We start from the raw sequence: 14,573 nt of genomic DNA on the forward strand, positions 1-14,573 counted from the left end.
AGTGCCCAGTGCAGTGATGGGGCAAGGGGGAGAACGGTGTTGGAAATGAGAGAGGTGATGCTGGGTACCCCCTCACATTCCAGGGTCTGGAGGGGCCTCACCTCCCATGAGGCAAAGCAACAGCCTCTAGTCTGCATTTTCTTGGTGACCAGCCAGGCCACCAGGCCAGCTTCCTTCATACCAGACTGACTCCCTTTGCTGGCTGATGTGGGGGCTCTGTGAAATTCAGGGATTCTGCCTGCATCTGGCTTAGGAATGCTGACCCTGGGGAGGCGCACCCTGAGTACCAGGATGTCCCGGGAAGCCGGTGCCTTGGGGCTCTTGGCAGGGTTCCCAGGGGACAGTGCCAACCTCTTCCAGGCTCCAACATTCTCAAGGCACCCCTGGCCTGTGAGGCAGTGTGGGCAAGGGATTTCTGGGGGCCTCAGTAAGGCAGTCCGAATCTAAGGCTGTTTCCCACAAGGCTCTTGAGCTGGGTGGGGACAAGTGCTGCTCCCCAGGGACCGACCAGGCGGGCTTTGCCTTCTCTCTGTGCTCCCAACGATTCCAAAGGGCCCCCACCACAAACAAGGGGATTCCAGGCCCGTGTGAACATTTGTGTGTCAGGCTGACAATGGTATAGAGAACATTTGTGTGTCAGGCTGACAATGGCCAATCACCAGCAGGGTCCCTAGACCAAGAGGCTCAAATGATTTCCTTCTGCGCCACTGGCCACTTGGCCCTGGCCCATGTGGAGCCACGGTCTCGGACATCTTGGCTGGCGTTTCCAGTGCAACCACACAGCCCATGACTGCGGGGATATCTGAGAGCCATGTGTCTGAGAGCCAAGCTCCCACTCACTTGTCGTTGAAGTCCTCTGTGCTGAGGTTGTAAAGGAATTCATCCATGACCTGGTAGTCATCCATGACCTTCACAATCCTCTCCTGCACGGACAGGTAGGTAATGAGAACTGCGTGGGTGGGACCCCAAAGTGGTCGAGCGCTAAGGAAAGGTGGCTCTCTTCCAGAGAGGGGAGAATTGGGGTTGGGGAGGAGGCGCAGGGTGGGCACTGGGCTCAGGGCTCCAAAGGCCATGGCCGCCACACCTCCAACCCCCAGCCCTCGTCCCATACCTTCCACCCTCCTGGCCTTCCAGATAGCATGGCTCTGAACCTCTACCATGCATCCGGCCTCATAACCTCCCAACCCCCCCATCCTCTGTGTCTACCTCACCTCTAGCCTCCTGGCTCCTAATCTCCCAGCCCCTGCCTGTCCCCGACCCCAGCCCCCAGTCCCCAGTCCCCCTTACACCCGCCTCACCTCTAGCCCCACCAGCTTCTCAGGGATGGCCTTCATCCACTCGCGAAGTTCAGCCAGCTCCTCGATGCTGTTGGGCTTCTCATAGATCTTGCGGCTGATGCTGCGAAACTCCTCACAGATCTGGCGGTGGGCGGAGGGCGCTAGGGAGGCCATGTCCCTGTCCCTTCCTGGGGCCTGCTCCTCCTCTTTGGATCTCAGTGTCTCCCAACAGGTAACTGCCCCCCAACCCACCACATCCTGCAGCCGACTTGCTGGGGAGCTGAGGTCTCCCTAGCTTCCTGGGCCCAGCCAACACATGCATGGGACTTCTGAGGCCACCCGCACACCCTCGGCTCCATGAAATAGCCCATCTTCAGGAGAGATTCCCAGGTCTTTCCAAGTCTAGGAAAAGAGGTAGCAGCCCCCATTTCCTGGGACCTTCCCTATGGTACGGCTCCCTGCAGACAGGCGGGGGATCAAGGCAGGGTGACTTCCAGATCCTTCCACTGGCCTGGGCGTCTGCAGACAGCCCTCACCCTGCCTAGGGACACCTTATTCATGGGATCTCACTGTGGAGGCGAGAGTGCGTGTGTTGTTGCAGTCACCAGGGCCGGGTGCTGGGCACTTACATTGTCCACCTCCTTGTGCAGGTGTTTGGCCAGGATGTCGAGCATGGAAGTGGCCAGGGCCTTGTGCTTCTTGGACAGGCTCTGCTTGACATTGTCGGCGTTGATGTAGAAGGGCCCAATAATGATACTGCTGGGCAGCGAGCTGTCCAGAATCTCTTTTTCCTGCAGGTGGGTGAGCACCACCTCCCGTACTTCCGAGGATGACGGGCAGTGCGTCTGGTAGGCTCTGTGGACAGTGGGCACACACGATGGCCAGAGGGTGGTAAGTGGGTGGCTGGGGGTCACACCAACACCCAGACGCCCTCAGATGTATGCACGCACTTGAGGAAGGTGGCAATGTCATTGTTATTCAGCTCCAAATACTTTTGGTATTCCCTGGCGTAAGCCTGCAGTGGGATCATGGCCTTGCTCACAGCATTGGCAATGACGGTCCGCAGCTCCTCCACCAATGGCTCGTGGAGCCCCACGGACTCCAGCAGGGGGTTGCCGCTGATGAAGATGTCCTCCATCACCAGCTGCGGAGCCAAAGGCAGGGGCGGAGAGCTGGATGAGCCTTGGGGCAGGCGGGCAGAGGGGTTGGGGATGGGATCCGAAGCCTGAGTGGGCAGCAGTGTGGCCAATCACAGACAGCGTGGTGGGGCCGGGGCAGCAGTGTGGCCAATCACAGACAGCGTGGTGGGGTTGGTGCAGCAGTGTGGCCAATCAAAGACAGCGTGATGGGGTCGGGGCAGCAGTGTGGCCAATCACAAACAGCGTGGTGGGGTGGGGGCACCAGTGTGGCAAATCAGAGACAGCACGGTGGGGTGGGGGCAGCAGTGTGGCAATCAGAGACAGCGTGGTAAGGGTAGGGGAGAAGGTTTGCTGTGGTGTCTCTGAGAGCAGGCTGTGGACTAATACAGGGCTGGAAGCCCCGGGAGCCCCACCCAGGGACAGCGTCTTCCTCTGCCTGGGCCTGACTCAGTCCAGTGCCCAGGAAAGGAGCAGACAGGGCCACCAGGTCACTGATAGCTCTGGCTAACCAGTAAGGAAGACAAGAGGGGCCTGGAGTTCCAGAAGCTCTTGGGTGGGGAGGAGTGAGATGTAACCAGGTGTGTGATGAGTGGGGACTTCTGACAAGGGGTCCCAAGTGTGGAGGTCAGTCTGCATCCACATCTTAGCTGAAGAGAGAGGCCAGGAGCTGGGTGGGATCAAGAGGGTGGAATCTGGGCCAGAACAGCTGTGGCAGGGGTGGGTGAATGAGCCCAGTTCGAATCGCAGGTCTGACAGTCGCTGTGTGCCCTTATGGGGCACAACAAAATGGGGACACTAATGGTTCCCAGCACAGCTCGTGGTGAGGATTAAGTGAGCTGTTCAAGAATTGAAGGTCTGAGCACACTGCCGGCCAGGTGGGAGGCCTGAAATAAAGTTGAACTGCTCTACTACAGTTGGCCTGTGCCTCGGTAGCCCCGAGCAGCCAGGCCAGCAGGTGCCCTGGGCCTTGAACTGCGGCCATACCTTCTCCAGTTGGGGCACCGCGTGCGTGGCCAGGATGCCCTTGTCGAAGAGGTTGAGCAGAGATGTCTCGAAATGCTCCAGTGGCGTGCTGTAGTGCACCCCCGAGCTATCCAGCACCAGGTCCACAATGAAGAGGGGATTTTTCCGGGGCCTGTGGGGCAATAGTCGGGCTGACTGTGGGCAGGGGCCCGAGGAGGCCTGTGTGCAGCAGATCCAGCCCTCTGCCCTTCCTGCCAGCACGATGGCTCTTGAGCTTCTCCATGCATAAGAATTGCCTCCTCCCTCCTTCTAGAAACCTCTAAGTTAACAGAAAAACACGCACCAGCCAAATATTACTCTATCCCTGCCCCTTGCCCAGAGGTCCACAGGTACCGGGGAGAGGGAAGACCACCAGGCAGTCCTGAGGTCATCAGGGCAGGTCAGCCAGACCCTGGGTCCTTGCGGCACCCACGCTCTCCCCAAGAGGCCACCATCCTTGACTTGAGATGCCCACTACGTGCCAACAACCCTCAAGCCTACATACCAGCCAGGCCTCCCTGCTGCACTCTGGATTGCCACCCACCACCCACCTGGGCCTTTAATGGGCATCTCAAACATTGTGTCCCCTGGCTCCCGCCAGCTCCCCTCAGGGCTCGGTGCTAGCGGTGGACCCCAAGAGTCAGCTTGTCTCCTCCCCTCCCCTCCTCCCCCTGCACATCCTCCTACAGCCAGGCCCATAGCATGCCACCTAGGCACAGCCCCAAATCCGCACCTCCCCCAAGTCCCAGCCGCGTCATCCCTTGTCTAGACAATGGCAGGAAACCTGGTCTGACTTGTCTTCTGCCTCACTTGTCCCCACAAACCCAGAGCATTGTTTAACTGGATTATAACTCCCCTCTGATGGCTTCTGACCACACCTAGAATAAATCTAGCCCCCGACCATGACCCCAGGAGGCTCTGTGATCTGGCCTGTCCCTGTGACCTCGCCCACATTATCCTGACCGGCCCTCCCCACTCCAGCCATAGCAGCCAGCCCCTCCTTCCTTGACCGCCCCAAGGTCTTCCTCCCCTCTGAGCCTCCGCATGTGCTGGGCCTTCCACCTGGTGCCTCTCCTTTATATCTCCTTGGCCGCTTTCCTCTCAGTCTCAGGTCTTGACTCAGATGACCCTGAGCCCTGGCGGGGGCCCCTGCCCCACCCAGGGTCTGTCACAGCCCCTGCCAAGATTGGCAGTGACTGTCTATTGATTCATTGGCTTGCTGTCTGTCCCCCATGAGAGCAGGAGTCAGGCCTCTTTGGGTCCCCTAGAACCCCACCAGGTTCATGGCAAGTGCTCAAAGAATATTTCTTTTGACTGAATAACTCAGGGACTGACGGAGAAAATGAAGGTCACCCAGAGATGTGCAAGTCGGAGCTGGTGGGACATTCCTTGGCCACCAGGACCAGGGCCAGGGTCTCCCTGCCGTCCAGGACCTGGCAGTGCTGGGCACCCCGGTCCCGGCTGCCCCGCTCCCCCCACCCCTACCAGCCTGGCCACTGGGGCCTAGCGAGGAGGAGTGGTGGCGTCCCCCAGCGCCTGCACTCGGCCAGCCCCACCTGTAGGGGCTGTTGATGAGGTCCTCGCCCCAGACCATGTCATCAGGGCAGTCCAGCACGCCGCAGCAAGCATCGCTGATGAACTGCGAGAAGCTGGCCAGCGAGTCCTGCACCAGGAAGCGCAGCGTGTCCTGCAGCATGTACTTGAGCAGCTCCATCAGCTTGCGCAGTTTTGACATGAGGTATACCTCCCAGTTGGTTTCGTAGAGATTGTACCAGCCCTTGCTCATGTCACGCAGGCTGCTCCGCATGGCCACCTTGAGCGTGCTGATCCAGCTGTCCTTTAGGAACATCTGCACCTGGAGTGGTGGTGGGTGGCATCAGGCAGCAACCCCCCCCAGGAACCTGCTGCCCACAGCCACCACACTCAGGGACCCTAGGCACCAGGGTGCTGGGGCAGCCTCAGGACCCAGATGACCGGGGAAGGTTCTCCCCCGACCCCAACTGACTGCCAAGCCCTACCAGCCAACACCCTCCTGTGACCCTGGGGACTGGGGCTCCTCTGGGGGAAGGAGGGGGGAGGGGCAGCAGAAGCAGGACTTTCCCTCCAGCTAAGGGAGAGACAGAGAGACTGAGACACAGGGCATGAGCAGAGACAGACACAGAACAAAGCAGGACCGGGAGCTTTTCTCCTGGGCCATCTGGTGATGGTCTCCCACAAGGCTGCACCCTTCTTCCCGCATACCCCCATCCTTAGCGGGTATGTGGAGTTCCTGCTCTCCAGGGTTGGATGGAAAGTGACTGGAAAGGGAGCCTACCCTGGGTCTCCTCTCCTCTCTGAGATGAGCCATCCCCCTGGGTACCCCCCAGCCTCCCACAAAATCTAGGTTTTAAGGAGAACAGGGGCTCATGGCCTCACTGCTGGCCAGTCAGTTCCAAGGCTCTGGCCTGCGTGTGGCCCTCCAAACCCCGGATGCCTACGTACCTGCGAGAAGGTCTGGGACTGAATCTGCTCGAACTCTTCCAGGCGGCTGTACTTGGAGAGGTTTGAGTGGAAGAGGGACATAGCGGTCACCTTGTTGCACTCAGCAAGCACCTTGCTGAGGGCCGTGATGACCTCTGGCCGTGTAAGCAGGGACACAAAGGTGAAGTCTTCCTTCTGCTCCTGGAAAGGGTACTCGGGGACACTCACCAGCCCTGCAGGGGTGGGGGTGGAGGGCCAGTGTCAGATTGGCCTGGGACACACCAGGGGTTAGGATGGATCTACAGGGTGGTGAGGGAGAGATACAACTCGTGTCTCCTCCCTAAGAGACAGCCACATCCCCAGGACCCCTCTCTTCCCACGGCTTGCAAGCATGGCCCCGCAGCTTCGCAGCGAGCTGCCCACTCTGGGGTGAGTAAATGGATCCCCTCCAGGCCCCTCTGGGCCACTGACCCCTTTGAAGTGGATGAGAACCACAGACCCTCTCCCCCTTCACTTCTGCCCACTCTGCACAGAACCCAGCACCAAGCAGGGAGATGTGGGCACCAGGACCTTCGCAGTGCCCACCGTCCATGCCCTACCCCAGCTCCCTGGACCCTTCACACGTGTAGCAGCTCGGTCCAGGAAACGAAATTCCCAGGCATCGGAGAAGTCAAAGAAAGGAGGGCTTGGGGGAACAGTTGTCCTACTCGGAGACGCAGTCTGCCACGGGTCAAATGGGCCACAGCAATGCCACCTGCTCTTGCTGCCCTATGTCCCTCAGACCATCAGAGCCCTTCCATCCACTTCTGAGCACTTGCTGTACTCGAACACATTACCTGCTTCCTTCTGTGCTACTCAGACTACTGGATTTTATTTACTTACTTACTTTCTTACTTATTTATTTATTTTAAGAGGGGCAGAGGGAGAGAGAGAATCTTAAGCAGACTCCATGCCCATGGAGCCGGATGCGGGGCTGGATTCACGACTCTGAGATCATGACTTGAGCTGAGATCAAGAATCACACGCTCAACCGACTGTGCCACCCAGGTGCCCCAAGACACCTGTTATGTGTGTGTGTGTGTTTTTTTTTTTAAGATTTTATTTATTTATTTGAGAGAGTGCAAGGGAGCGAGAGAGTGAGCGAAGGAGCGAGCGCATGAAGAGCAGAGGGAGAAGCAGGCTCTCCACTGAGCAGGGAGCCCGATGTGGGGCTCGATCCCAGGACTCCAGGATCCAGACCCGAGCTGAAGGCAGACGCTTAACCGACTGAGCCACCCAGACGCCCCAAGACTCCTGGTTTTTAAAAGAGCCTTCATGGATCACCCCCCCCCCGCCCCGCCCTGGCTCCCTAGGCAGCTGGGGAAGCAGCAGGGTGAGTACTGGGAGTGTTAGGTTTATGGACCACCTTACAGGGAGGGTGGGAGGGCTCCGGCTAGTGGGGTGGCCAGGGGGACCGCCTTTGTCCAGCTGCCCTCACCTTGCCTGGGCACCTTCTCCTCTTCCTTCTCAGGCAGGGTTACATAGGAGAACGTGTCAGGCTTGGATGAGACAATCTGGTCAAAGTTGATTTTGTTCATGCTGCGTTCATAGTCCAGGTTCACTTCTCTGGAGAGACTGCTGAGGTGCTCCAGAACCCTGCCAATAGGGAAGGGGGACAGGGAAGTCAGGGGGCTCCACACACCGTCACCCCCATGCTGTGGGCTGGCTGGGGCCCACTCTGCTCTAGCATTGACCTGTGTTTGGGGATTCCCCTCCAGATTCACGGGCACACCTCCCACCTGGCCCCCAGCCACCAACCTCCATCACCCTTGTCCCCTGCCTTTTAAGTGTCACATCTCCCTCCGCCATCACACCAGTCCAAGTCTGCCTGTTTTGCTTCTCATTTCTCAGTGTCATCCCAGCAGAGCACCATCCCTGCCTGGTCCCCTCACTTCCACCCCTGCCCATTCCAATCTACTCCCCACAAAACTCAAGCCTGAGCACATCTTTCTCTTGCTAAAAATCCACCCTGGGCCCCTGCATCCTAGGATAAAGCCAAACCTCTTCCTGGGACCGGCCCTTCCCTGTTCTCCTCTCTGGTCACCTTCCTGTCCCCACCCCCACCCCAGCTCCAGCCACAGGCAGCCCCTCTGGGTTCCTGGAGGCACTCTGAGCTCTCACCTCAGGGCCTTTGCATATACTGTTCCTTCTGGTGGCCACACTCTGATTGATCCAGCCCCTACCGCTGCTGGACCAGCCCAGGCTCCTCCCTTGGGGTTTGTACCCCAGGAATGCTTTGCCCCCTCTGGATGAGGGCAGCCTCATTTGTGCCCCAAAGTTCTTCCCCTGTCTCAATGATCCTGACCCCCTGAGGGCACATTTTTCATTCATGCACTGTTGTTCCCCCAGCTGGAATCCTCTTCTCCCCTTACTTTTTCCAGGACTTAGCTCAAATGTTACCACTCAGTGAGGCCTTCTCTTGACAGGAGAGCCCCTCCATGACATCTCTATCCCCTTGTCTTGCTTTGTCTCCACAGTATCTATCAAAACCCTGAATCACCTTGTTTGCCCATGGTGTCTCTTCCTGGCCAGACTGAAAGCCCAGGAGGACAGGCCCTTCGTGGGGTATGTTCACTGCCCCGCCCCTGTGCCTGGCACAAGAGGGAGACTTGCCTGCCTGCCTGACATCCACTTCCTCCTCATTGCACCTCACTGTTGTTCTAGGACTCTCTCCTTTCTCACTTGACTTAAGTGAAGTTGACATGTCCCAGCTCTGGGGTCATCTCACCTGTCTAAGCCGGTTGTGGTGGAGCTTGATCAGACTGTTAATTGGCTTAGGAGTGGGAACATGATCCAGTTACAATCAACAACTGCAGAGCTATAAAATCAAGCCCCCTTGTCCCATCTTCCTCAGGACAAGTTCTGGGGTGTTGTTCATGCTCCAGAGCTCCCTGTGAGATCCGAGGCCCTACTTCTCCTAAAACAGCATCTCTGCCCAGCTGTTCCTTCCATTATATCCTGCTGCCTTCACTCCCTTGGATGTCTCCTGGGAGGACTCCATCAATACATCAGTTGTACAAGAATCCCCCCAAATAGGCCCGACTTCGAGGGAATCCAATCTAGGGCAGGACCCAGTGGACTCTGGACTTTGTGCTTCTAAAACTGTTGCTGCCATTTGCCTGGGGATGAAGCTAGCAACCACTGGGGACAGAGCCCTGACGCACTGAGCCTGGCGCGCCCTGCATCTGATTTCTAGTTATCAGTAAAGCAGGGCGTTTTCCTGCTGTCTAAGCTAATCTGAGCCCAGCGTATTTGTTATAAACAGCCCAAAACATTCTCAGGAATATAAAGTCCGAGAAATGGCATTCTGGACAACCAAGGTAATGGTGGCCACATCAATGCCAACCTCCCCACATGCTCTCAAAAGACAGAAGGAAAGAGAAAAAAAAAAAAGAAAGAAAAGCCGGGACAAATAACACTACCAACACCCAAACCGTTAGCATACGCAGCACAAAGAAAACGCCCAAACCTCACATTATCTTTAAGTAGAAAAATAATTGTCAGTTCCCAGGGAGATGCAGCTCACCCTCCTGCTGCCACCCTGCATGGAAGACAGGGGTAGTCTGGGGGAAACGGTGCAGAAGAGGGGTAGCCCCCAAGCTTGGTCTGAAGTCCTGCCAGAAAGAGAAAGTCCACCCCAACTGCAAAAACACTGACCATGAGTCCCGGAGAATCAGAGCACTTAGGACAAGTAAGGGACTTCCGTGCATCCATTCAAGGTAACATTCTTTGAAAGGCATCTTGACGTAGGAGGGAGAAGGTAAAAGAAAAGGAGGACTTTCGAGATTGAAGGGTGATGGGAAAGGAAGCCAAAGTGAAAAATTAGAGTCCTGCAAGGTAAGAAAAAACAACTTAGGAGGACAACCCCTTCCCCAACACACACACACACACACACACACACACACACACGCACACGCACACGCACACGCACACACACACACACACACACACACACACACACACACACACACAGCCATCCACTTAGAAAAAGAAAAAAACTGATTTGCTCTCCTAACAGAAGAGGGCGCCCTGGAACTGGGAATCTTGTAAATCATCCCAAATCCAAGGATGGAATGGGTGAAAGTAGAGGACACATAAAGCTACTGAGAGAGAGAGAGCACCCACCTTACCTGATAAAAATTCTCATCCAACCCTCAAAGAAAAAAACAAAGAAAAAGCAGAAGAAAACTAGCACAGCACTTCAAACCGAACGAAATATCTTTAAACAAGTGTTTGGGAATATGAAAAACACCTTGAATCAGAATTTCACAACTAAAACAGAGAAATGGGCAAATAATAGGAAGAGACGAAAAGCTATTTCATTGAACTCAGGGAAAAAATGGAAGAAACAAAATTAACTCAGGAAGGAAGGCAAAATTAGGAGGTGCCTAAGGAAGAATAGAGTCAAATAAAAAAATGTAACAAAGTACATTGAAGAAAGACTGGAATATAACCAAGAAAATGAAAATGAGGGGGAAAAAGAACCAAAAAGGGACAGAAATGGTTAAATTAGAAATAGGTAAAGAAGAAGCAAGATGATAGATGAGATAGATAGATAGGTAGATAGATGGAGAAATATAAGGGAACCTGATAAGAAAAAACAGGATAATGGAACAGAACTAATATTTAAAACTATAATCCAAGAAAAATTTCCAGAAATAAAGAATATCTGAATCTATGTATTTAAAAGGCCCACTTTGTACTTAGGAAAAATGACCCAGAATGATCAACTCTGAGACATACCCTAGTAAAATGATTAGACTTTACAGATTAAAAACAAACAAAAAAACCCCTAAGGCTCCCAAGCCAAAAAAATCAAACAACTTACAAGGGAAGGGAAGTTAGACTGGCATCGGGTCTCTCAAAATCAACATTCAAAGCAAGGCAACAAAAGAGCAGCAAAAAAAAAAAAAAAAAAAAACCCTCAAGCAATGACAGTGTGAAACAAGAATTTTATATCAAATCAAGTTGTCTGTCAAGTTTTAAACATGCAAGAACTCTGGGAACACTATACTCTTGAGCCCTTGATGAGAAACGTACTAGAAGAGGAGCTTCATCCAACCAAGAGATTGATGGGGTTCAGGACACACTTTCCCAAATATGGCATCTTGACATATTGCATGTTTTAAGCTGAAGGAATTTGAGAAACGGGCTTCCCCTGAAGCAGGTCACAAGATCCTCATGTGAGACGTGCCCTCCTTACCCAGAGGAAAGGGTGTCTTTAGCTCCAAGATGGAATGACACCAAGAGGAATCCCAATGAAGAGGCCTTACTAAGTTTTCCTCAGTTTACTACCCTTAGCTCATATCCTTCTGTCTTGCCACAATTCCCACAGCCTTCCACTCTTCATCAAACCTAGCACAGGTTTAACCTGTTCAGGTCTTCATTTCCTTATGAAGGCTCTCATGTCAAGGGAAACATATAAATTGGTAAGCTCTTCTCTTGCTAATCTGTCTTTGTTACAGAGCCTCAGCCAAAACCTGGAAGGGTATAAAGAAAGAGGATTGTTCTTTCCTCCCCTGCAAAATGATAGGAGAAACTTCAGGGAAAAAGTCTGATACACTCAATTGACTTAATTGTAGATTTAAGACTAAAACAAAGATGGGGCACCTGGCTGGTTCAGTCGGTGGAGTGCGTGATTCTTGATCTCAGGATTGTGAGTTCGAGCCTCACGTTGGACATAGAGCATACAATCAATTAATCACTAAAATATATTTTAAAAAAATAAAAATAAAAGATAGAGATGATAGTAGAAGAATATTATATTAAAATAGTAAGGAGAAAAAAGCAACTAAAAATGGGAGGAGAGGGGCGCCTGGGTGGCTCAGTCGGTTGAGCCTCTGACTCTTGGTTTCCACTCAGGTCACCATCTGGGGTGGGGTGGAGGTCCTGGGATTGAGCCCTGCAAAAGGCTCTGTGCCCAGTGGGGAGGCTGCTTCTCTCCCTCTTCCTGTCCCTCTGCCCCTGCCCCTGCTCGTGCTCTCTAAAATAAATAAATAAATCTTTTTTAAAAAATGGGAGGAGAAAGGGATGAGGAAAGTAGAATAAAGTCAAGATTAGTCAAGATCAAAGGGAGTAGAAGAATACCATTAAAAACGGACAAAGCAGATATTAACAGGTTAAATAAGAAAGCAGGGGACAGGGGGCACTATAAAAGGCTTAACTACAAAAGAAACCTCTAAAATAAGGTACAAATCTGCCCAAATACCAAAAGAAATTTAAAAAGTGAGGGGTGCCTGGCTGCCTCAGTTGGAAGATCATGGGAATCTTGATCTCAGGGTTGTGAGTTCCAGCCCCACATTGGGTGTAGAGATTATTTAAAAATAAAATCTTAAAAAAAAAGAAATTAAAAAGTTAAAGAACAAAGAAACTACATCACATAAAGAAGGAAACAGAATTGAGATCAAACATAGCAGCTCTATCAATAAATATGAATGGGTTTAACTCACTTATTATAAGAAAAAGATTTTTAATTTGACTGACAAAGTAAGACCTGACTATATGCTGATAACATAAAACTAACTCAGAAAGGCTAAAAATGGAGGGATGGGCAAAAATATATCAGGAAAATGGAAACAACAAAAGTCAGGTTACAATTCTGATATCAAACAAAGTAAAATTCTGGTTAAAAAGTATTTGACCTAAAAAAAAAGAAAGCAGGGCGCCTGGGTGGCTGTCGTTAAGCGTCTGCCTTCGGCTCAGGTCATGATCCCGGGGTCCTGGGATCGAGCCCCACATCGGGCTCCCTGCTCAGCGGGAAGCCTGCTTCTCCCACTCCCACTCCCTCTGCTTGTGTTCTCTCTCTCGCTGTGTCTCTCTCTGTCAAATAAATAAATAAAATCTTTAAAAAAAAAAAAAAAGCATTTGACCTGATCAAGGACACTTTTCAATGCTAAAAGCTGCAATTAATAATGACAATATAACACACTATTCTCCGTGGACAAAAATAAGTAAAGATATCGATGAAGTAAATAACAATCAATAGAGAGATTTTCCTGGAATACATGTATATATAAAACTCTTATACCCTAACTATAGGGATATACCTCTTCTCACATGCAAATAGAACATTCAGCAAAAAATTGATTATATATTAGGTCACAGAGAAAACATCAGCAAGTTCTATAGAGTAGAAATATTATAAATAACATTCTCTGATCTCAATGCGATAAAAGTAGAAATTATTAAAAACAAATTTTAACAAGTCCTTTTCATATGGAAAATTGTAAAACCTGATATTAAACAATTCTCTAAAGAAATGGGAAATACAAATCAGATTTTTGGAATAAAAAAACGAAATACTGCATATCAGAATCTGTGGACTATTTTTAAAGCAGTTATCAGAAGAAAGTTCATTAGCCTTAAACACATTTATCAATAAGAACATAAATAAGTGAATTAAATTCCTATAATATAAATTCCTATAAATAAAATATAAATTCCTATAAACATAACAAAACATAAGCCAAAAGAAGGCACAAGAAAGAAAATAATAAAAAGTGGAAATGGAGGCGCCTGGGTGGTTCAGTCAGTTAAGCGTGTCATTTCAGCTCAGGTCATGATTTCAGGGTCCTGGCATGGAGCCCTGTGTCACGCTCCACACTCAGCAGGGAGTCTGCTTGTCCCTCTGCCTTCCTCCCCCTTACTCTCTCTCTCTCTTTCAAATAAATAAATAAAATCTTTTTAAAAAGTAGAAATGAATGAGGTAAATGTAGAAAACAGTCAAATTAATAAACCCAAGTCCTATTTTTAAAAAATTAACACATTAAACAAATCACTAAGTAACTTAATTAAGCAAAAAAAGGAAGAGAGCATAACTCTACAAAATAAGAAGAGACCAGGGGAAGTCAACATTGAAACAGAAAAAAATTTTTAGGGGTGCCTGGGTGGCTCAGTTGTTAAGCACCTGCCTTCAGCTCAGGTCATGATCCCAGGGTCCTGGGATCGAGTCCTGCATCGGGCTCCCTGCTCGGCAGGAAGCCTGCTTCTCCCTCCCCCCACTCCCCCAACTTATGCTCTTCCTCTCTCTCTGTCAAATAAATAAATAAAATCTTAAAAAAATTTTTTGTTTGTTTAAATCATGAGATCACTTATCAAAAGTCTAGGCAAATATATTTTAAAACCTAGAAAACATGGATCATTTTTTAAAGAAACAAAGTATATCAAAATTGACCCCCAAATTGGAAATACAAAGCTTAACTAGACCGATTCCTGTAGAAAAATGAAGTTATAGAGGAACTATCCCACCAAAAAGCATCACGTCCAAATGGTTTCAGAACAGAATAACCAGATAGTCTCAATACAATAAAAATTGTTCCAGAGTCTTTTTTTTTTTAAGATTTTATTTATTTATTTGACAGAGAGAGACACAGCAAAAGAGGGAACACAAGCAGCGGGAGTGGAGAGGGAGAAGCAGGCTTCCCGCTGAGCGGGGAGCCCGATGCAGGGCTCGATCCCAGGACCCTGGGATCATGACCTGAGCCGAAGGCAGATACTTAACGACTGAGCCACCCAGGCGCCCCGTTCCAGAGTCTTAAAGATAAAGGAAAACATCAATAGTCTTATAAAGCAAGTATAACTTGCTTCAAACCTGATAATGACAGTACAGAAAAAAAATTACAGACCAACATTACTTATATAGATGCAAAAGTTCTAG

The 14,573-nt window shown here is 50.9% G+C and overlaps 1 protein-coding gene across 1 annotated transcript in view; it reads right to left on the reverse strand.

Annotated features, from left to right (window-relative positions):
- The window catches only part of DNAH1 (dynein axonemal heavy chain 1), a 72,414-nt gene that overhangs the window by 43,006 nt on the left and 14,835 nt on the right, over window positions 1–14,573 (reverse strand). The window contains exons 8-15 of the mRNA XM_021694986.1: window positions 7,356–7,513; window positions 5,900–6,111; window positions 4,975–5,273; window positions 3,401–3,551; window positions 2,228–2,421; window positions 1,907–2,132; window positions 1,299–1,418; window positions 841–923 (exon numbers count right to left, since the gene is read on the reverse strand). Coding sequence (XP_021550661.1) covers window positions 841–923; window positions 1,299–1,418; window positions 1,907–2,132; window positions 2,228–2,421; window positions 3,401–3,551; window positions 4,975–5,273; window positions 5,900–6,111; window positions 7,356–7,513 — 1,443 coding nt within the window. The remainder of the gene's footprint in view (window positions 1–840; window positions 924–1,298; window positions 1,419–1,906; window positions 2,133–2,227; window positions 2,422–3,400; window positions 3,552–4,974; window positions 5,274–5,899; window positions 6,112–7,355; window positions 7,514–14,573) is intronic.

Source organism: Neomonachus schauinslandi, chromosome 1, assembly GCF_002201575.2.
Source record: "Neomonachus schauinslandi chromosome 1, ASM220157v2, whole genome shotgun sequence".
Classification (NCBI taxonomy): domain Eukaryota; kingdom Metazoa; phylum Chordata; class Mammalia; order Carnivora; family Phocidae; genus Neomonachus; species Neomonachus schauinslandi.